The 23,119-nt window shown below is 53.6% G+C and overlaps 1 protein-coding gene across 3 annotated transcripts in view; it reads left to right on the top strand.

The window, feature by feature from the left end:
- LOC148133995 (myelin-oligodendrocyte glycoprotein-like) overlaps window positions 1-21,373 on the top strand; it is a 74,444-nt gene extending 53,071 nt beyond the window's left edge. The window contains exons 2-6 of one of the 3 annotated variants that reach the window (XM_087985712.1): window positions 6,022-6,093; window positions 7,933-8,262; window positions 10,312-10,374; window positions 19,279-19,371; window positions 21,286-21,373. In XM_087985712.1, coding sequence (XP_087841838.1) covers window positions 6,066-6,093; window positions 7,933-8,262; window positions 10,312-10,374; window positions 19,279-19,371; window positions 21,286-21,335 — 564 coding nt within the window. In that variant the 5' untranslated portion in view covers window positions 6,022-6,065 and the 3' untranslated portion in view covers window positions 21,336-21,373. Of the gene's footprint in view, window positions 1-6,021; window positions 6,094-7,932; window positions 8,263-10,311; window positions 10,375-19,196; window positions 19,372-21,285 lie in introns of those variants that run through there. The other 2 variants (XM_087985713.1, XM_087985714.1) reach the window with 2 other exon arrangements.
- The last annotated feature ends 1,746 nt before the right edge of the window (window positions 21,374-23,119 follow it).

The raw sequence follows: 23,119 nt of genomic DNA, 5'->3' as shown, positions 1-23,119 counted from the left end.
ACCCCATAGTGCTCAGGTATGTGCAGGATAGGGATGTGTAGGTTAGGGTGGATTGGCGATGCTAAATTACCCATAGTGTTCAGGCATGTGTAGGTTAGTATGGATAGGCCATGCTATGTTATCCCATAGTGTCCAGGCATGTGCAGGTTAGGGTGGATTGGCCATGCTAAATTACCACATAGTGTTCAGGGATGTGTAGGTAAGGGTGGATAGGCCATGCGATGTTATACCATAGTGTTCGGGGATGTGTAGGTTATGGTGGATTGGCCATGCTGAATTACCCATCGTGTTCAGGGATTTGTAGGTTAGGGTGGATTGGCCATGCTAAATTACCCATAGTGTCCAGGGATGTGCAGGTAAGGGTGGATTGGCCATGGTAAATTACCCCATAGTGTTCAGGGATGTGTAGGTTAGTGTGCATTGGCCATGCTAAATTACCCATAGTGTTCAAGGTGGTGTAGATTAGTGTGCATTAGTCAAGCTGAGTTACCCATAGTGTTCAGGGATGTGTAGCTTTGTGTGCATTGGCCATGCTAAATTACCCCATAGTGTTCAGGGATATGTAGGTTAGGATGGATTGGCCATGCTAAATTACCCCATAGTGTTCAAGGTGTTGTAGGTTAGTGTGCATTGGCCATGCTAAGTTACCCATAGTGTTCAGGGATGTGCAGGCTAGGGTGGATTGGCCATGCTATGTTATCCCATCGTGTTCAGGGATGTGCTGGTTAGGGTGGATTGGCCATGCTAAATTACCCCATAGTGTTCAGGGATGTGTAGGTTAGGGCGGATTGGCCATGATAAATTACCCCATAGTGTTCAGTGATATGTAGGTTAGTGTGGATTGGCCATGCTAAATTACCCTTAGTGTTCAGTGATGTGTAGGTTAGTGTGGAATTGCCAAGCTAAATTAACCCATAGTGTTCAGGGATGTGTAGGTTAGGGTGGATTGGCCATGCTCAATTACCCCATAGTGTTCAGGGATGTGCAGGTTAGGGTGGATTGGCCATGCTAAATTACCCCATAGTGTTCAGGGATGTGTAGGTTAGGGTGGATTGGCCATGGTAAATTACCCCATAGTGTTCAGGGATGTGCAGGTTAGGGTGGATTGGCCATGCTAAATTACCCCATAGTGTTCAGTGATATGTAGGTTAGTGTGGATTGGCCATGCCAAATTTCCCGTAGTGTTCAGGGAAGTGGAGGTAAGGGTGGATTGGCCATGCGATGTTATACCATAGTGTTCGGGGATGTGTAGGTTATGGTGGATTGGCCATGCTGAATTACCCATCGTGTTCAGGGATCTGTAGGTTAGGGTGGATTGGCCATGCTAAATTACCCATAGTGTCCAGGGATGTGCAGGTAAGGGTGGATTGGCCATGGTAAATTACCCCATAGTGTTCAGGGATGTGTAGGTTAGTGTGCATTGGCCATGATAAATTACCCATAGTGTTCAAGGTGGTGTAGATTAGTGTGCATTGGCCATGCTCAGTTACCCATAGTGTTCAGGGATGTGCAGGTTAGGGTGGATTGGCCATGCTAAATTACCCCATAGTGTTCAGGGATGTGTAGGTTAGGGTGGATTGGCCATGCTAAATTACCCCATAGTGTTGAGGGATCTGTAGGTTAGGGTGGATTGGCCATGCTAAATTACCCCATAGTGTTCAGGGATGTGAAGGTTTGGGTGGATTGGCCATGCTAAATTACCCCATAGTATTCAGGGAGGTGCAGGTGTGAGTGGTTCGGCCATGCTAAATTACCCCATAGTGTTCAGGGATGTGCAGGTTAGGGTGGATTGGCCATGCTAAATTACCCCATAGTGTTCAGGGATGTGCAGGTTAGGGTGGATTGGCCATGCTAAATTACCCATAGTGTTCAGTGATGTGTAGGTTAGTGTGGATTGGCCATGCTAAATTACCCACAGTGTTCAGTGATGTGTAGGTTAGGGTGGATTTGCCATGCTAAATTAACCCATAGTGTTCAGGGATGTGTAGGTTAGGGTGGATTGGCCATGCTAAATTACCCCATAGTGTTCAGGGATGGGTAGGTTAGGGTGGATTGGCCATGCTAAATTACCCCATAGTGTTCAGGGATGTGTAGGTTAGGGTGGATTGGCCAAGCTAAATTACCCCATAGTGTTCAGGGATGTGTAGGTTAGGGTGGATTGGCCATGCTAAATTACCCCATAGTGTTCAGGGATGTGCAGGTTAGGGTGGATTGGCCATGCTAAATTACCCCATAGTGGTCAGTGATGTGTTGTTTAGGGTCGATTGGCCATGCTAAATTACCCATAGTATTCAGGGATGTGTAGGTTAGGGTGGATTGGCCATGCTAAATTACCCCATAGTGTTCAGGGATGTGTAGGTTAGGGTCGATTAGCCATGCTAAATTACCCCTTAGTGTTCAGGGATGTGTAGGTTAGGGTGGATTGACCATGCTAAATTACCCATAGTGCTCAGGTATGTGTAGGTTAGGGTGGATTGACCATGCTAAATTACTCCATAGTATTCAGAGATGTGTAGGTTAGGGTGGATTGGCCATGCTAAATTACCCATAGTGCTCAGGTATGTGTAGGTTAGGGTGGATTGACCATGCTAAATTACTTCATAGTGTTCAGAGATGTGTAGATTAGTGTGGATTGGCCATGCTAAATTTCCCATAGTGTTCAGTGATGTGTAGGTTAGTGTGGATTGGCCATGCTAAATTACCCACAGTGTTCAGTGATGTGTAGGTTAGTGTGGATTTGCCATGCTAAATTAACCCATAGTGTTCAGGGATGTGCAGGTTAGGGTGGATTGGCCATTCTAATTACCCCATAGTGTTTCAGGGATGTGCAGGTTAGAGTGGATTGGCCATGCTAAATTATCCCATAGTGTTCAGGGATGAGCAGTTTACGGTGGATTGGCCATGCTAAATTACCCCATAGTGTTCAGGGATGTGTAGATTAGTGTGGATTGGCCATGCTAAATTTCCCCATAGTGTTCAGGGATGTGTAGGTTAGGGTGGATTAGCCACGCGATTTTATACCATCGTGTTCGGGGATGTGTAGGTTATGGTGGATTGGCCTTGCTAAATTACGCCATAGTGTTCAGGGATTTGTAGGTTCGGGTGGATGGCCATGCTAAATTACCCATAGTGTCCAGGGATGTGTAGGTTAGTGTGCATTCGCCATGCTAAGTTACCCATAGTGTTCAGGGATGTGCAGGTTAGGGTGGATTGGCCATGCTATGTTACCCTATCGTGTTCAGGGATGTGTAGGTTAGGGTCGATTGGCCATGCTAAATTACCCATAGTGCTCAGGGATGTGTAGGTTCGGGTGGATTGGCCATGCTAAATTACCCCATAGTGTTCAGGGATGTGAAGGTTTGGGTGGATTGGCCATGCTAAATTACCCCATAGTGTTCAGGGATGTGCAGGTTAGAGTGGATTGGCCATGCTAAATGACCCCATAGTGTTCAGGGATGTGTAGGTATGGGTGGATTGGCCATGCTAATTTACCCCATTGTGTTCAAGGATTTGTAGGTTCGGGTGGATTGGCCATGCTGAATTACCCATAGTATTCAGGGATGTGCAGGTTAGGGTGGATTGGCCATGGTAAATTACCCCATAGTGTTCAGGGATGTGTAGGTTAGTGTGCATTGGCCATGCTAAATTACCCATAGTGTTCAGGGATGTGTAGCTTAGTGTGCCTTGGCCATGCTAAATTACCCCATAGTGTTCAGGGATATGTAGGTTAGGATGGATTGGCCATGCTAAATTACCCATAGTATTCAAGGTGGTGTAGATTAGTGTGCCTTGGCCATGCTAAATTACCCCATAGTGTTCAGTGATATGTAGGTTAGTGTGGATTGGCCATGCTAAATTTCCCGTCGTGTTTAGGGAAGTGGAGGTTAGGGTGGATTGGCCATGCTAAATTACCCCATAGTGTTCAGGGATGTGTAGGTTAGGGTCGATTTGCCATGCTAAATTACCCATAGTGCTCAGGGATGTGTAGGTTAGGGTGGATTGGCCATGCTAAATTACCCCATAGTGTTCAGGGATGTGTAGGTTAGGGTGGATTGGCCATGCTAAATTACCCATAGTGTTCAGGGATGTGTATGTTAGGGTGGATTGGCCATTCTAATTACCCCATAGTGTTTCAGGGATGTGTAGGTTAGGGTGGATTGGCCATTCTCATTACCCCATAGTGTTTCAGGGATGTGCAGGTTAGGGTGGATTGGCCAAGCTATGTTATCCCAAGGTGTTCAGGGAAGTGCAGGTGAGAGTGGTTCGGCCATGCTATATTACCCATACTGTTCAGGGATGTGTAGGTTAGGGTGGATTGGCCATGCTAAATTACCCCATAGTGTTCAGGGATGTGCAGGTTATGGTGGATTGGCCAAGCTGTGTTATCCCATCGTGTTCAGGGATGTGCAGGTTTGGGTGGATAGGCCATGCTAAATTACCCCATTGTATTCAGGGATGTGTAGGTTAGGGTGGATTGGCCATGCTAAATTACCCCATAGTGTTCAGGGATGTGCAGGTTATGGTGGATTGGCCAAGCTGTGTTATCCCATCGTGTTCAGGGATGTGCAGGTTTGGGTGGATAGGCCATGCTAAATTACCCCATAGTGTTCAGGGATGTGTAGGTTAGGGTGGATTGGCCATGCTAAATTTCCCCATAGTGTTCAGGGATGTGTAGGTTAGGGTGGATTGGCCATGCTAAATTTCCCCATAGTGTTCAGCGATGTGCAGGTTAGGGTGTATTGGCCATGCTAAGTTACCCATAGTGTTCAGGGATGTGTAGGTTAGGGTGGATTGGCCATGCTAAGTTACCCATAGTGTTCAGGGATGTGTAGGTTAGGGTGGATTGGCCTGCTCCTGGCCCACATCTCTCCATCCCTTTCCTATTCATGTGTCTGTCCTTATCCAAAAATGTATTTTAAACGTTGGAATTGTACCCACATCCACCACTTCCTCAGGAAGGTCATTTCATTCGTCAACCATCCTCTGTCTAAAAAAAAATTCCCTTCATGTCTTTTTTAAATCTCTCCCCTTGAAGGTGAGCTTCCTGGGTCTTGAAATACCCCACCCCAGGAGATTACAATTATCATTCACTCTCCATTTCCCCCTTATTAATTTATAAATCTGTATAAATCCGACTATCCAGAGCAAATAGCCCCAGCCTGTCCAGCTCTAACGCTCCAAACCTGGCAACATCCTGGTAAATCCCTTCTGACCCCCCCCCCCCCCCGCCCCCCTCTCCAGCTTAATAATCTCCTTCCTGTCACTGGGCAACCGGAACTGGACACAGTCTCCAGACGGGGCCTCACCAATGTCCTGTACAACCCCACCATAATGTCCCAAACTCCTACACTCAAAGGGCTGAGCCAACAGATTAGAAACAGCGGTGTAAGTGAAAAAGGCGACTGGCCGATCAGTCTCTGAATTATTCACAAAGAGCAGAAGGCCTGAGTGTTGCTGCTGTTGCAATGCAGGTTCAAGTCAGTATCGATGATGGAAATGATCCAGTCACTTTCACAATCCTTCAGCTCGCAGAGTGGTCCAGAGTCTGTGGCTCTGGTACCTTCGGACCGGGATTGAATGCAGAGTGAGAGAGCATCCTTTGATTTCCTTACGGCACCCTGAGTGAGAGAGGCTCCTCCTTTACCTGCCTCACAGGGGTAGCGAGGGGATAATCGTCTAACTGTGACCTTCACAGAGGGAGCTAATGCTCAGACCAAAGCTGGGGCACACAAGTTCCACAAGCAAACTCCAGTACAGTTGAAACTGTCCTTGTATTCTGTAAAGGGAAAACCACAAAATCTTTCGATAACTGACAGAGAGGCTATTGTATCTCTCTGTGTCTTTCTCTCTGTCTGTCTGTCTGTCTCTCTCTATCTATCTATCTCTCTCTCTCCCACTTGCTGTTTCTCTCACTCTCCCATCAATCTTGGAATTTCTCCATCCTTCCATTTCTCACCCACTCTCCCATTAATTATTGTTCCTGCTATGTTCTGATTTTGTTTCTCTCTCTCTTCTCTTTAGGGAATAATTTAAATTGGACAAAAGACAAGACATTCCTGATTATAATGCTCCTGAGTTGTTCACCTATATCGGGTAAGACAAATTTGTGTTTCAAAACCATGAAAATTATCGGAAGTTTACAGCACAGGGAGAGCACATCTAATCTCGACCAACTGAGTAAATTCTCAGTATTAATAAAACGTGGCCAAACTGACAGGGCCGTGTCGTGTTTACTGCTTATCAATAACTCCCATGTCTTCATTATCGTAACAAAGATGCAGGACAGGGCGATGCGTTGTGACTGAAGGATGTGGGAGCTCCTGGATGCTGTCCTGAACCAAGGCTGCATCTGGCTCTGTCCTAGCCCACCAACACTGGGATTTCCTGTGGCACACTTTATTACAATGAAAACACCAGAGCTTTTTACCTTCTCTGTCCCCCTCAAAGGTTTCTTTTTTACCCTGGGGTAAGTTCTCCTTATGGTCTTCCCTGAGATCTACCTTTCCCTTTCCACACGAGGATTTCTCTTTGTCCCAGTTTCTATCCCCCTGGACTGAAATTGATTCTGGAAGTCAAACCGTGTTTTATGGACCAGCTCATACCCATCAGCCCCTTCAGCTGCTACCCGTACTGTTTTCACTCTCTGCTCTTCCCCATGAGCTCACATTATTTCCTCACCGAGCCTACCCTCAGCCTTTCTCTCCAGCCTTTTCAACTGACTTTCCTTTTTAAGTGTCAGGTTTTGAAGTTCAAGAGCTCTCTCTAGTTCTTTCTCTGCCCTCTCTTTTTCCCTTCCTTCTGCTTTTAATTGTAAACCAGGCTGTTTCATTTCTGTCGGCCTTTCCTTATCTCTCACCTCTAACTCGAACTATTTCATTTGTAATTGAATTCTTGCCATCTCTATAGATGCTGAGGGTTTCTCCAGCAAGTGTAAATGCTGAGCTACTGCTGGAATTATCTCTCCTTTCCTCACAGAAGCAGGCAGTTCCAATTCCAGCTTCTCTGCTAATTCCTGCAGCTTGGTCTCACTCACCTTTTGCAAACCTTTTTAACGTCACCGAATCCACATCCAGAAAACCTTTGGTGACTAAAAGAGTCATTACTGTCCCAAGCTTAGTCTACCCAACCAAACCAACACCCGAAATAAAGACACTAGCACCTACCACTCGCTGTTTAAAATCCCGGACGAGCCCCCAATCTGTTATGGACGAGGCCAGACCACTCAGAACATTCTTAAACAGGCAGACCAGACCATAACTTTGCAATTTGTTTCAGTAAGTATACCCGGAGTACGTTAGCGAGGTTGACTACCAGGGTGTAAAACAGACAAAGATTTATTCACAAATTACACAATGAAACACAAAAAACTGATTAAAGACCCCCTACAGAACTCAGTCGATCCAAACTAGACTTAATCATTTTGTTCCAAATACCAATAACAGTCCCAATAAGCAAACTCCCTTTAAAACCCAGTATAGAGGGAACACATGTGGACAGGTTGAAGTTAGATGGAGAGATAGATTTCCACACAGCTCCCTGTTGAATTCCCAACCAGTTCTAGACTGAACTGAACTGCTCAGCTAGAGAGCAGACCAATCCCCTTTCATTATACAGGTCACTTCTCTAACATGGCCACTTGGCCTAAAGGCTCATCTGTTTCCATAGAAACAAAAGGCCTCTCAAAACCCTTTCCATCTCTGTACCAAACCAGACTGATCGGAGCCCCGCCTGGTTTATTACCCCCTCTGAAACACATCCAGGGCAGAGTCTCCCTGAGCCAAGGAACAGCTTTAGATCAAAAGGGACTGGCTTTGTGCCACTAGCATGGGGCTGAATGGCCTCCTTCTGTTGTCCCAGACTGATCCAAATAGCTGTATCACCTCTGGAGGGTGTGGATTGGGAATTGACCCTGGCTGCTTTCCCCTGATACAGCTGCAATGGATAAAGTCGCTGACGTTGGAGGGACGGTGATACTCCCGTGTCAGGTGGAGAATGTCAATATGTCTCAGGCCACTGTATCCTGGCAAAAGAAGCAGGGAAGCAAAGTCGTGGTATATTGGAGGAATGGGAATGTGGAGCCCGAACATCAAAATGAGGAATACCGGAACAGGAGCCACATGTCGTACAGTGAATTCCCGAAGGGAAACCTGTCGCTGATAATCTGGGATCTGCGTCTGAACGATAGTGGAGAGTATGATTGTTTCGTCATAACAGACCAGCCAGCAACTCCTGATATATGCAGCATCACTCTGCAAGTGAACAGTGAGGGCGGTCCTTATATCCCAGCTCAGTCTGTGGCTGTGTACATCGCCGTGTGTGTGTGTACATCTGTGTGTGTGTACATCTGTGTGTGTGTACATCTGTGTGTGTGTGTGTGTGTGTGTGTGCGTACATGCGTGTGTGTGTGTGTGCATACATCTGTGTGTGTGCGTACATCTGTGTGTGTGTATACATCTGTGTGTGTGTATACATCTGTGTGTGTGTACATCTGTGTGTGTGCATACATCTGTGTGTGTGTGTGCATACATCTGTGTGTGTGTGTGTATACATCTGTGTGTGTGTGTATACATCTCTGTGTGTGTGTATACATCTCTGTGTGTGTGTATACATCTCTGTGTGTGTGTATACATCTCTGTGTGTGTGTATACATCTGTGTGTGTGTGTGTATACATCTGTGTGTGTATATACATCTGTGTGTGTGTATACATCTCTGTGTGTGTGTGTATACATCTGTGTGTGTGTATACATCTGTGTGTGTGCGTACATCTGTGTGTGTGCGTACATCTCTGTGTGTGTGCGTACATCTCTGTGTGTGTGTATACATCTGTGTGTGTGTGTGTGTATACATCTGTGTGTGTGTGTATACATCTGTGTGTGTGTATACATCTGTGTGTGTGTGTATACATCTGTGTGTGTGTGTATACATCTGTGTGTATACATCTGTGTGTGTATACATCTGTGTGTGTGTATACATCTGTGTGTGTGTATACACATCTGTGTGTGTGTATACATCTGTGTGTGTGTATACATCTGTGTGTGTGTATACATCTGTGTGTGTGTATACATCTGTGTGTGTGTGTACATCTCTGTGTGTGTGCGTACATCTCTGTGTGTGTGTATACATCTGTGTGTGTGCGTACATCTGTGTGTGTGTGTGTACATCTGTGTGTGTGCGTACATCTGTGTGTGTGCGTACATCTGTGTGTGTGTGTACATCTGTGTGTGTGTGTGTATACATCTCTGTGTGTGTGCGTACATCTGTGTGTGTGCGTACATCTGTGTGTGTGCGTACATCTGTGTGTGTGTATATACATCTGTGTGTGTGTGTGCGTACATCTGTGTGTGTGCGTACATCTGTGTGTGTGCGTACATCTGTGTGTGTGCGTACATCTGTGTGTGCGTACATCTGTGTGTGTGCGTACATCTGTGTGTGTGCGTACATCTGTGTGTACATACATCTGTGTGTACATCTGTGTGCTCATTGTGTCTACATCTTTTATGTATGTGTGCACATGTGTGTGGAGGTGTTTGTGTGGGCATGTGTGGATGTGTGTGTGAACATATTTGTGTGGATGTGTGTGCTGTGGACATGTGTGTTTTTGGACGTGTGTGTGGATGCGTGTGTGCATATATGTGTGCGCAAATGTGTGTACATACCTGCGCATGTGTGTGTACTGTGTATTTGTGTGTGCATGTCTGTGTGCGGTGGTTTGTGTGTGGGCTATTGTGTGTGTTTGTGTGTGTGACTGTGCGTGTACGTCTCTGTCTCGGTGTAAGACAGAGTGTGTGTGTGTGTCACTGTGTATAAGAGACAGTGTGTCTGTCTGTGTTCTCTGCCTGTGTGGCTCTCTTGTTATGTGTCCTTGTCTCTGTCTCTATCCCCCACACCCACACCCACTACTCCTTCCTCTCTCTCTCTCTCTCTGCTTCGGACTCTTCCACTCCGTTAAAAGCGCTCTCTCTGACTCCCTCTTTCTGTGTTTCTGCCGACTTATGTGTGACTCGATGTTTGATCTCCTCTTCTCTGTCTCTCTCCTTTCTCCCTTTCCGTATCTGTATCCCTCTCTCGGCCTCTTGCTGTATCTGTCTGACTGTCTCACCCTCTATTACACTCCATCTGTGCATTTATCTGTTTCTCTGAGTTACTCGCTCACTGTGTATTCCTCTCCCATTCTCTGCCACACTCCCACTCTCTCCGATTCCATCTTTCAGCTTTGGTCATGACCAGCTTCTGTATCTCTCTCTCTCTCTCTGTCCCACACAATGCCAGCCTCAAACTCTCTTTGACTGCATTTGATTTGTGTTTTCCAGACCCTACAACAGTGGACCCGATAACGGTGGATTCTAATGGGGCCATCCTGCAGAATCAAACAGGTAAGATGTGACCGAAATGTCACTCCAGGACCCAACAGTGACCCTGAAATGGAACCCAATCAGTTACACATACCCCCAGCACAAGCAGCAAGTGGAACCGATATAATCCCCCAAAACACAGTGAACAACATCGCTACCCCCGCACCCGTGTCTGACCGGAAAACTCAGGAACCAGAACTGACAGTCAGCACTGAGGGAGGGTCAGCGCTGAGGGAGGGTCAGCGCTGAGGGAGGGTCAGCACTGAGGGAGGGTCAGCGCTGAGGGAGGGTCAGCTCTGAGGGAGGGTCAGCGCTGAGGGAGGGTCAGTACTGAGGGCGGGTCAGCACTGAGGGAGGGTCAGCACTGAGGGATGGTCAGTCCTGAGGGAGGGTCAGCACTGGTGGAAAGTCAGCACTGAGGGAGGGTCAGCACTAGGGAGGGTCAGTATTGAGGGAGAGTCAGCGCTTAGGGAGGGTCAGCACTTAGGGAGGGTCAGCGCTGAGGGAGGGTCAGCGCTGAGGGAGGCTCAGCGCTGAGGGAGGCTCAGCGCTGAGGGAGGCTCAGCGCTGAGGGAGGCTGAGGGAGGGTCAGCACTGAGGGAGGGTCAGCGCTGAGGGAGGGTCAGCACTGAGGGAGGGACAGCGCTGAGGGAGGGACAGCGCTGAGGGAGGGTCAGCACTGAGGGAGGGTCAGCACTGAGGGAGCACCGCACTGTCGGAGGGTCAGTGCTGAGGGAGGGTCAGTGCTGAGGGAGGATCAGCGCTGAGGGAGAGTCAGCGCTGAGGGAGGGTCAGTACTGTGGGAGGGTCAGCACTGAGGGAGGGTCAGTACTGAGGGAGGGCCGCACTGTCGGAGGGTCAGCACTGAGGGAGAGTCAGCACTGAGGGAGGGTCAGCACTGAGGGAGGGTCAGTACTGAGGGAGGGTCAGCACTGAGGAAGGGTCAGCACTGAGGAAGGGTCAGCACTGAGGGAGGGTCAGTACTGAGGGATGGTCAGTATTGAGGTAGGGTCAGTACTGTGGGAGGGTCAGCACTGAGGGAGGGTCAGCACTGAGGGAGGGTCAGTGCTGAGGGAGGGCCGCACTGTTGGAGGGTCAGCACTGAGGAAGGGTCAGCACTGAGGGAGGGTCAGTACTGAGGGATGGTCAGTATTGAGGGAGGGTCAGTACTGTGGGAGTGCTGCACTGTCAGAGGGTCAGCACTGAGGGACGGTCAGTACTGTGGGAGTGCTGCACTGTCAGAGGGTCAGCACTGAGGGAGGGTCAGTAATGAGGGAGGGCCGCGCTGTCGGAGGGTTAGTACTGAGGGATGGTTAGCACTGAGGGAGGGTCAGTACTGTGGGAGTGCCGCACTGAGGGAGGGTCAGCACTGAGGGAGGGTCAGTACTGAGGGAGAGTCAGTACTGTGGGAGTGCCGCACTGTCAGAGGGTCATCACTGTCGGAGGGTCAGCACTGAGGGAGGGTGAGCACTGAGGGAGGGTCAGTACTGAGAGAGGGTCAGCACTGAGGGAGGGTCAGCGCTGAGGGAGGGTCAGTACTGAGGGAGCGCCGCACTGTCGGAGGGTCAGTACTGAGGGAGTGCCGCACTGTCGGAGGGTCAGTGCTGAGGGAGTGCCGCACTGTCGGAGGGTCAGTACTGAGGGAGTGCTGCACTGTCGGAGGGTCAGTGCTGAGGGAGTGTCGCACTGTCGGAGGGTCAGTACTGAGGGAGTGCCGCACTGTCGGAGGGTCAGTACTGAGGGAGTGCCGCACTGTCGGAGGGTCAGTACTGAGGGAGTGCCGCACTGTCGGAGGGTCAGTACTGAGGGAGTGTCGCACTGTCGGAGGGTCAGTACTGAGGGAGTGCCGCACTGTCGGAGGGTCAGTGCTGAGGGAGTGCCGCACTGTCGGAGGGTCAGTGCTGAGGGAGTGCCGCACTGTCGGAGGGTCAGTACTGAGGGAGTGCCGCACTGTCGGAGGGTCAGTACTGAGGGAGTGCCGCACTGTCGGAGGGTCAGTACTGAGGGAGTGCCGCACTGTTGGACTCTCTTTCTCTCTTACTTTCCCACTCTCCCTTTCTCTGTTGCTTCCTCTCTCTCAGTCTTTCTGTCACATACACTCACTCTCTCTCTCCCTCCCTGTGTCTGCTCTCACTCTCTCTCCCCCGCTCACTCACTCTACCCCGCTAACTCTCTCTCCCCCACTCACTCTCTCTCCCCCACTCTCTCTCTCTTTCACTCACTCTCCCCCGCTCTCTCTCTCTCACTCTCCCCCACTCTCTCACTCTCCCCTGCTCTCTCTCTCACTCTCCCCCACTCTCTCACTCTCCCCCGCTCTCTCTCTCTCTCTCACTCACTCTCCCCCACTCTCTCACTCTCCCCCGCTCTCTCTCTCTCTCTCTCTCCCCCGCTCACTCTCTCTTCCCCACTCACTCACTCTCCCCCGCTCTCTCTCTCTCACTCTTCCCCGCTCACTCTCTCTCACTCACTCTCCCCCGCTCTCTCTCTCCCCCGCTCTCTCTCTCCCCCGCTCACTCTCCCCCACTCACTCTCCCCCACTCTCTCTCTCTCCCCCACTCTCTCTCTCTCCCCCACTCACTCACTCTCCCCCACTCTCTCTCTCTCACTCACTCTCCCCCGCTCTCTCTCTCTCACTCTCTCTCTCCCACTCACTCACTCTCCCCCGCTCTCTCTCTCACTCTCTCTCCCCCACTCACTCACTCTCCCCCGCTCTCTCTCTCACTCTCTCTCCCCCACTCACTCACTCTCCCCCGCGTTCTCTCTCACTTTCTCTCACCCACTCACTCACTCTCCCCCGCGCTCTCTCTCACTTTCTCTCACCCACTCTCCCCCACTTTCTTCTCTCACTCTCTCTCCCCCGCTCTCTCCCACACTCACTCTCCCCGCTCTCTCTCTCTCACTCACTCTCCCCCACTCAATCACTCTCCCCCGCTCTCTCTCTCCCACTTACTCACTCTCCCCGCTCTCTCTCTCTCTCACACTCTCCCCCACTCACTCACTCTCCCCTGCTCTCTCTCTCTCCCCACCACTCTCTCACTCTCCCCCGCTCACTCTCTCACTCACTCTCCCCCGCTCACTCTCTCTCCCCCGCTCATTCTCTCTCCCCCGCTCACTCACTCTCCCCCGCTCTCTCTCTCTCCCCGACTCACTTACTCTCCCCCGCTCTCTCTCTCTCTCCCCCCCACTCACTCACTCTTCCCCACTCTCCCCCACTCTCTCTCTCTCTCACTCACTCTACCCCGCTCTCTCTCTCTCGCTCTCTCTCTCTCCCACTCACTCACTCTCCCCGCTCTCTCTATCACTCTCTCTCCCCCACTCACTCACTCTCCCCGCTCTCACTCACTCTCCCCCACTCAATCACTCTCCCCCGCTCTCTCTCTCCCCCCCACTTACTCACTCTCCCCCACTCTCTCTCTCACTCTCCCCCACTCACTCACTCTCCCCTGCTCTCTCTCTCTCTCCCCCACTCTCACTCAATCTCCCCCGCTCTCTCTCCCCCACTCTCTCACTCTCCCCCGCTCACTCTCTCTCCCCCACTCTCTCTCTCTCCCCCACTCTCTCTCTCCCCCACTCTCTCTCTCTCACTCTCTCTCTCTCTCTCTCTCTCCCCCCCACTCTCTCTCTCCCGCACTCTCTCACTCCCCCCACCTCTCTCTCTCACTCACTCTCCCCCACTCACTCACTCCAGCCCGCTCTCTCTCTCCCCCACTCACTCACTCTCCCCCACTCACTCATTCACTCTCCCCTGCTCTCTCTCTCACTCTCCCCCGCTCTCTCTCTCTCACTCCCTCTCCCCCACTCACTCACTCTCCCCCGGTCTCTCTCCCCCACTCACTCTCTCTCCCCCACTCTCTCTCACTCACCCTCCCCCACTCACTCACTCTCCCCCGCTCTCTCTCTCTCACTCATTCTCCCCCACTCACTCACTCTCCCTCGGTCTCTCTCCCCCATTCACTCTCTCTCCCCCACTCTCTCTCTCTCCCCCAGTCATACTCTCTCCCCCCTCTCTCCCCACTCACTCACTCTCTCTCCCGCACTCTCTCTTTCTCTCTCTCCCCCACTCTCTCTCTCTCCCCCACTCACTCTCTCTCCCCCTCTCTCTCTCCCCACTCACTCACTCTCTCTCCCCACTCACTCACTCTCTCTCCCGCACTCTCTCTCTCTCCCCCACTCTCTCTCTCTCCCGCACACTCTCTCTCTCTCTCCTGCACTCTCTCTCTCTCCCTCACTCACTCTCTCTCCCACTCTCTCTCTCTCTCTCCCCCACTCTCTCTCTCTCCCCCACTCTCTCTCTCTCCCGCACACTCTCTCTCTCCTGCACTCTCTCTCTCTCTCCCTCACTCACTCTCTCTCCCACTCTCTCTCTCCCCCACTCTCTCTCACTCACTCTCCCCCGCTCTCTCTCTCTCCCCCACTCACTCTCTCCCACTCTCTCTCACTCACTCTCCCCCACTCTCTCTCCCACACTCTCTCACTCACTCTCCCCCGCTCTCTCTCTCTCCCCCACTCACTCTCTCCCACTCTCTCTCACTCACTCTCCCCCACTCACTCTCCCCCACTCTCTCACTCTCCCCCACTCTCTCACTCTCCCCCACTCTCTCACTCTCCCCCGCTCACTCTCTCTCCCCCACTCTCTCTCTCTCCCCCACTCTCTCTTTCTCACTCTCTCTCTCTCTATCTCCCCCACTCTCTCTCTCTCTCTCTCCCCCCCACTATCTCTCTCCCGCACTCTCTCACTCCCCCCTGCTCTCTCTCTCTCACTCACTCTCCCCCACTCACTCACTCCAGCCCGCTCTCTCTCTCTCCCCCACTCACTCACTCTCCCCCACTCACTCATTCACTCTCCCCTGCTCTCTCTCTCTCACTCTCCCCCGCTCTCTCTCTCACTCCCTCTCCCCCACTCACTCACTCTCCCCCGGTCTCTCTCCCCCACTCACTCTCTCTCCCCCACTCTCTCTCACTCACTCTCCCCCGCTCTCTCTCTCACTCACTCTCCCCCACTCAATCACTCTCCCCCGCTCTCTCTCTCACTCATTCTCCCCCACTCACTCACTCTCCCTCGGTCTCTCTCCCCCACTCACTCTCTCTCCCGCACTCTCTCACTCACTCTCCCCCACTCTCTCTCACTCACTCCCCCCCACTCACTCACTCTCCCCCACTCTCTCTCTCTCCCCCACTCACTCTCTCTCCCCCACTCACTCTCTCCCCCACTCTCTCTCTCTGGCCCACACTCTCTCTCTCCCCCACTCTCTCTCTCTCCCCCACTCTCTCTCTCTCCCCAACTCACTCTCTCTCCCCCCCTCTCTCTACTCTCTCTCCCCACTCACTCACTCTCTCTCCCCACTCACTCACTCTCTCTCCCCCCTCACTCTCTCTCCCCACTCACTCACTCTCTCTCCCCACTCACTCACTCTCCCGCACTCTCTCTCTCTCTCCCCCGCTCTCTCTCTCACTCTCTCTCCCCCACTCACTCACTCTCCCCCGCGTTCTCTCTCACTTTCTCTCACCCACTCACTCACTCTCCCCCGCGCTCTCTCTCACTTTCTCTCACCCACTCTCCCCCACTTTCTTCTCTCACTCTCTCTCCCCCGCTCTCTCCCACACTCACTCTCCCCGCTCTCTCTCTCTCACTCACTCTCCCCCACTCAATCACTCTCCCCCGCTCTCTCTCTCCCACTTACTCACTCTCCCCGCTCTCTCTCTCTCTCACACTCTCCCCCACTCACTCACTCTCCCCTGCTCTCTCTCTCTCCCCACCACTCTCTCACTCTCCCCCGCTCACTCTCTCACTCACTCTCCCCCGCTCACTCTCTCTCCCCCGCTCATTCTCTCTCCCCCGCTCACTCACTCTCCCCCGCTCTCTCTCTCTCCCCGACTCACTTACTCTCCCCCGCTCTCTCTCTCTCTCCCCCCCACTCACTCACTCTTCCCCACTCTCCCCCACTCTCTCTCTCTCTCACTCACTCTACCCCGCTCTCTCTCTCTCGCTCTCTCTCTCTCCCACTCACTCACTCTCCCCGCTCTCTCTATCACTCTCTCTCCCCCACTCACTCACTCTCCCCGCTCTCACTCACTCTCCCCCACTCAATCACTCTCCCCCGCTCTCTCTCTCCCCCCCACTTACTCACTCTCCCCCACTCTCTCTCTCACTCTCCCCCACTCACTCACTCTCCCCTGCTCTCTCTCTCTCTCCCCCACTCTCACTCAATCTCCCCCGCTCTCTCTCCCCCACTCTCTCACTCTCCCCCGCTCACTCTCTCTCCCCCACTCTCTCTCTCTCCCCCACTCTCTCTCTCCCCCACTCTCTCTCTCTCACTCTCTCTCTCTCTCTCTCTCTCCCCCCCACTCTCTCTCTCCCGCACTCTCTCACTCCCCCCACCTCTCTCTCTCACTCACTCTCCCCCACTCACTCACTCCAGCCCGCTCTCTCTCTCCCCCACTCACTCACTCTCCCCCACTCACTCATTCACTCTCCCCTGCTCTCTCTCTCACTCTCCCCCGCTCTCTCTCTCTCACTCCCTCTCCCCCACTCACTCACTCTCCCCCGGTCTCTCTCCCCCACTCACTCTCTCTCCCCCACTCTCTCTCACTCACCCTCCCCCACTCACTCACTCTCCCCCGCTCTCTCTCTCTCACTCATTCTCCCCCACTCACTCACTCTCCCTCGGTCTCTCTCCCCCATTCACTCTCTCTCCCCCACTCTCTCTCTCTCCCCCAGTCATACTCTCTCCCCCCTCTCTCCCCACTCACTCACTCTCTCTCCCGCACTCTCTCTTTCTCTCTCTCCCCCACTCTCTCTCTCTCCCCCACTCACTCTCTCTCCCCCTCTCTCTCTCCCCACTCACTCACTCTCTCTCCCCACTCACTCACTCTCTCTCCCGCACTCTCTCTCTCTCCCCCACTCTCTCTCTCTCCCGCACACTCTCTCTCTCTCTCCTGCACTCTCTCTCTCTCCCTCACTCACTCTCTCTCCCACTCTCTCTCTCTCTCTCCCCCACTCTCTCTCTCTCCCCCACTCTCTCTCTCTCCCGCACACTCTCTCTCTCCTGCACTCTCTCTCTCTCTCCCTCACTCACTCTCTCTCCCACTCTCTCTCTCCCCCACTCTCTCTCACTCACTCTCCCCCGCTCTCTCTCTCTCCCCCACTCACTCTCTCCCACTCTCTCTCACTCACTCTCCCCCACTCTCTCTCCCACACTCTCTCACTCACTCTCCCCCGCTCTCTCTCTCTCCCCCACTCACTCTCTCCCACTCTCTCTCACTCACTCTCCCCCACTCACTCTCCCCCACTCTCTCACTCTCCCCCACTCTCTCACTCTCCCCCGCTCACTCTCTCTCCCCCACTCTCTCTCTCTCCCCCACTCTCTCTTTCTCACTCTCTCTCTCTCTATCTCCCCCACTCTCTCTCTCTCTCTCTCCCCCCCACTATCTCTCTCCCGCACTCTCTCACTCCCCCCTGCTCTCTCTCTCTCACTCACTCTCCCCCACTCACTCACTCCAGCCCGCTCTCTCTCTCTCCCCCACTCACTCACTCTCCCCCACTCACTCATTCACTCTCCCCTGCTCTCTCTCTCTCACTCTCCCCCGCTCTCTCTCTCACTCCCTCTCCCCCACTCACTCACTCTCCCCCGGTCTCTCTCCCCCACTCACTCTCTCTCCCCCACTCTCTCTCACTCACTCTCCCCCGCTCTCTCTCTCACTCACTCTCCCCCACTCAATCACTCTCCCCCGCTCTCTCTCTCACTCATTCTCCCCCACTCACTCACTCTCCCTCGGTCTCTCTCCCCCACTCACTCTCTCTCCCGCACTCTCTCACTCACTCTCCCCCACTCTCTCTCACTCACTCCCCCCCACTCACTCACTCTCCCCCACTCTCTCTCTCTCCCCCACTCACTCTCTCTCCCCCACTCACTCTCTCCCCCACTCTCTCTCTCTGGCCCACACTCTCTCTCTCCCCCACTCTCTCTCTCTCCCCCACTCTCTCTCTCTCCCCAACTCACTCTCTCTCCCCCCCTCTCTCTACTCTCTCTCCCCACTCACTCACTCTCTCTCCCCACTCACTCACTCTCTCTCCCCCCTCACTCTCTCTCCCCACTCACTCACTCTCTCTCCCCACTCACTCACTCTCCCGCACTCTCTCTCTCTCTCTCCCGCACTCTCTCTCTCTCTCCCGCACTCTCTCTCTCTCCCCCACTCTCTCTCTCCCCCACTCTCTCTCTCTCCCCCACTCTCTCTCTCCCGCACTCTCTCACTCTCCCCCGCTCTCTCTCTCTCACTTTCCCCCACTCTCCCCCACACTCTCTCTCTCACTCTCCCCCGCTCTCTCTCTCCCCCCACACTCTCTCTCACTCTCCCCCACTCTCTCTCTCTCCCCCCGCTCTCTCTCTCCCACTCTCTCTCTCACTCTCCCCCACTTTCTCTCTCACTCTCCCCCACTCTCTCTCTCACTCTCCCCCGCTCTCTCTCACTCTCTCCCGCTCTCTCTCTCTCTCACTCTCCCCCACTCTCTCTTTCACTCTCCCCCACACACTCTCTCTCACTTCCCCCGCTCTCTCTCCCCCACTCTCTCTCTCTCTCTCTCTCTCTCTCTCTCTCTCCCCCCGCTCTCTCTCTCCCCGCTCTCTCTCTCTCCCCGCTCTCTCTCCCGCGCGCTCTCTCTCTCTCACTCTCCCCCACTCTCTCTCTCTCTCTCACTCTCCCCCACTCTCTCTCTCTCTCCCGCACACTCTCTCTCTCTATGCCTGTCCTCTGTCTCTGATGCGGAGATACCTTCCTCCCTCTCTATCCATCTCCCTGTCAGACCTTGAACTCACTGTCACTCTCTCTCTCTCTGATTCTCTCAGCCTCCTGCCTGAACAGAAGACGGATGGATGGGAGTTAAAGCTGATCTTATCTCATCCTTCCCCTCCCTGCTCTCTTTCACAGATCCACAAGCCCCGAATAGTCATTTATATTGGTTCATCCCATGTGCAATATTCCTGCTTCTCTGCGTCTGCATGATTACAGCTGCAATGGGTCGTGAGTAACTTATTTCCAATCACTCATTACAGTGTGCTGGGAGGGTTTGATGGGGACAGTGTAGAGGGAGCTTTACTCTGTATCTAACCCCGTGCTGTCGCTGTCCTGGGAGGGTTTGATGGGGACAGTGTAGAGGGAGCTTTACTCTGTATCTAACCCCGTGCTGCCCCTGTCCTGGGAGGGTTTGATGGGGGACAGTGTAGAGGAAGCTTTACTCTGTATCTAACCCCGTGCTGTCCCTGTCCTGGGAGTGTTTGATGGGGGGACAGTGTAGAGGGAGCTTTACTCTGTATCTAACCCCGTGCTGTCGCTGTCCTGGGAGGGTTTGATGGGGACAGTGTAGAGGGAGCTTTACTCTGTATCTAACCCCGTGCTGTCCCTGTCCCTGGGAGTGTTTGATGGGGGACAGTGTAGAGGGAGCTTTACTCTGTATCTAACCCCGTGCTGCCCCTGTCCTGGGAGGGTTTGATGGGGGACAGTGTAGAGGAAGCTTTACTCTGTATCTAACCCCGTGCTGTCCCTGTGCTGGGTGGGTTTGATAGGGGGACAGTGTAGAGGGAGCTTTACTCTGTATCTAACCCCGTGCTGTCCCTGTCCTGGGAGTGTTTGATGGGGGACAGTGTAAAGGGAGCTTTACTCTGTATCTAACCCCGTGCTGTCCCTGTCCTGGGAGTGTTTGATGGGGGACAGTGTAAAGGGAGCTTTACTCTGTATCTAACCCCGTGCTGTCCCTGTCCTGGGAGGGTTTGATAGGGGGACAGTGTAGAGGGAGCTTTACTCTGTATCTAACCCCGTGCTGTCCCTGTCCTGGGAGGGTTTGATGGGGGACAGTGTAGAGGGAGCTTTACTCTGTATCTAACCCCGTGCTGTCCCTGTCCTGGGAGTGTTTGATAGGGACAGTGTAGAGGGAGCTTTACTCTGTGTCTAACCCTGCTCGGGATCTTATTGCAGGAAGCTGCCATCAGCATTGCGGTGATCCCTGTCCAGAGGATGTGCGTCCTGTCAGGCAGCGTCTAAGTAGAGCAGGGCCCTGGGGCTGTTGGTCACAGTCTGTGTACAGAATGATTCACTCTCTCTGTGTCTCTCCCCCTCTCACTCACTCTCTCTGTCTCTCCCTCTCCCCCCTCTCTCTCCCCCTCCCCCTTCTCTCTCTCTCTCTCTCTCCCCCTTCTCCCCTCCCTCTCTCTCTCCCCCCACTCTCTCCCTCCATCTCTCTCTCCCTCTCTCTCTCTCTATCCCCCCACTCTCTCCCTCCATCTCTCCCTCACTCTCTCTCCCCCCCCACTCTCTCCCTCCATCTCTCTCTTGCTCTCTCTCACTCTCTCTCTCTCTCTCCCCCTTCTCCCCTCCCTCTCTCTCTCTCTCCCCCCACTCTCTCCCTCCATCTCTCTCTCTCTCTCTCTCTCCCCCCCCACTCTCTCCCTCCATCTCTCCCTCACTCTCTCTCCCCCCCCACTCTCTCCCTCCATCTCTCTCTCGCTCTCTCTCTCTCTCCCCCTTCTCCCCTCCCTCTCTCTCTCTCTCTCCCCCTTCTCCCCTCCCCCTTCTCTCTCTCTCTCCCCCTTCTCCCCTCCCTCTCTCTCTCTCTCTCTCCCCCCCACTCTCTCCCCCTTCTCCCCTCCCTCTCTCTCTCTCTCCCCCCCACTCTCTCCCTCCATCTCTCCCTCCCTCTCTCTCTCTCTCCCCCCCACTCTCTCCCTTCATCTCTCTCTCTCTCCCCCCTCTCTCTCCCCCTCCCCACTCTCTCTCACCCCCCGCCCTCTCTCTCTCTCCCACTCTTTCTCTCTCTCCCACTCTCTCTCTCTCTCTCTCTCCCACTCTCTCTCTCACTCTCTCTCTCTCTCTCCCCCTTCTCCCCTCTCTCTCTCTCTCTCTCTCTCCCTCCATCTCTCTCTCGCTCTGTCTCTCTCACAGGTTGGTGTGAAGTGGAAACCATTGGCGGAGCGATGCAGAGAAACCCTTGAATTCTTCAGCCGACAGCAGAATAAAAACATTCTGAAGGCCACTCTGCTTCTCTTGTTGTCAAATCAGGGAGGCCTTTCGGCCCGTCTGTTTCCCTCCAGCTCTCTCTCTCTCTCTGTCAGCATTTTCCACCATGTACCAGCCTAAACCTGCACATGGCTTTGGTTTAAACCACAATCCAGTTCCCACTGGATTGGGTCATTGAACCTGCCCCCCCCTGCCCCTCCACATCCAGGGGCAAAGCTGACCCCACCTTCCCCCTGGCTCGATTGGCCCCCACACCCACAAACATCCCCCTCCCTCCCTCCCTCCCTCCCCCACTGCCCCTCAGTAGCAGCAGGGTGTCCCAGCTACAAGGTGCCCTGCAGAAATTCACCAAAACTCCTCAGGCAGCACCTTCCGAACCCACGGCCGCTCCCACCAGGAAGGACATGGACAGCAGGTACATGGGAACACCACCCCACCCCCACCCCCCCCTGTAAAGTATCGCTGAGTGAGTGCTGCTGGGTAGCAGTATTGATGACCCCTTCCATCACCTTCCCTGATGGGGCAGTAATTGGCCCGGCTGGGATTGATGTCCAGGACATCCCCGGGCCCGTTTCCCACATTGGCTGGGGAGATGCCGGTGGAACTGGAACAGCTTGGCTCGGGCAGCGGCACCTTCCAGGGCAGAACTCTCCAGTGCTGGTGCGGGGAGGTTGGCAGGGGCCCGTAGCCTTTGCGGTATCCAGTGTCTCCCACCGTTCCCTGATTATCAGGTGGAGTGAGCGGGAATTGGCTGGAATCTGGGACCACGGGAGGAGGCTGAGCTGGATCACCCACTCCCCAATCCTGGCTGAAGGTCCCTGCGAGGGCTTCATGCTGATCTTTCACTCTCTTTCCATCATTGAGGGTGTTTGGGGGGGTATCTGTGGGTCCTCCCCCTCCCCCTCCAGTGAGTTGTTTAATTGCCCCCCGTGGCAGGGTGGGGGCTGAGCTGCAGAGATGAGCCCTGGCCCCTTGGTGCTGGGATTGCTTGGCTCTGCCTATCGCTGGCTGGTTATGTCCTTTGGAGGGGCTTCACCAGGTTGACCCCTGACCTTCAGGTCCACCCAGTGCTGCTCCTGACGTACCCTCCTGAATTGCCCCAGGGTTGACCCCCCCTCCCCTCCGGCTTGGGTTGGGGATATGTCAGGCCATCGCTATCTTTCACTCTCACCCTCTCCGTCTCCATCTTCCCTCCATCCTCCGTCCCCTCACTCCCCGTCCCTCTCTCCACTGCTCCTTCCCCTCCTCACATTTTGCCGTCCCTCTCTCCTCAGCGGCCTCCCTCTCCATCTACCCCACCGTCTCTGTCCATCGTCCCCTTGGTCCCCCCGCCCCCCCCCCGCTGTCTCTCCCATTCTCTCTCTCCCTCGGTGGGCACTGACTGTAATCCTACAACGAGGACGTTATGAGACACCTCGCCCCATTCGTTGGGTTTTAATGAAATCCTCAACTCGACTTCAATGACCAACTGACCCAATGCCAGGGGGTGACACTGACTGGGTTTATTTCTGCGGCCGTGGGTTCTCTCTCGATCCGGGAGAGCGTCCAACTGGTGCTGGATCGACCGAACGCCATATTGACCCTGAATTGACCCCATGCGCTCAGTCAACCCTTGACCTGTCGCTGATCGGTGGGAGGTCACGGTGGGGGCTCTGCATTTGGTCGGACTGATTTCCCCTCCCCCAGCCCCACCCCACCCCACCCCCATACACCAACCCAATGGCCAGGTTTCGGGATTGCCCTGAGCAACCAGCCCTAG

The sequence above is a fragment of the Chiloscyllium plagiosum genome, unplaced genomic scaffold (assembly GCF_037043375.1).
Source record: "Chiloscyllium plagiosum isolate Xiang-an unplaced genomic scaffold, Cpla_swu_hap1 HiC_scaffold_139, whole genome shotgun sequence".
In the NCBI taxonomy this organism is placed as follows: domain Eukaryota; kingdom Metazoa; phylum Chordata; class Chondrichthyes; order Orectolobiformes; family Hemiscylliidae; genus Chiloscyllium; species Chiloscyllium plagiosum.
The sequence above is the reverse complement of the archived record's forward strand: the minus strand, read 5'-3'. Positions and strand labels throughout refer to the sequence as shown.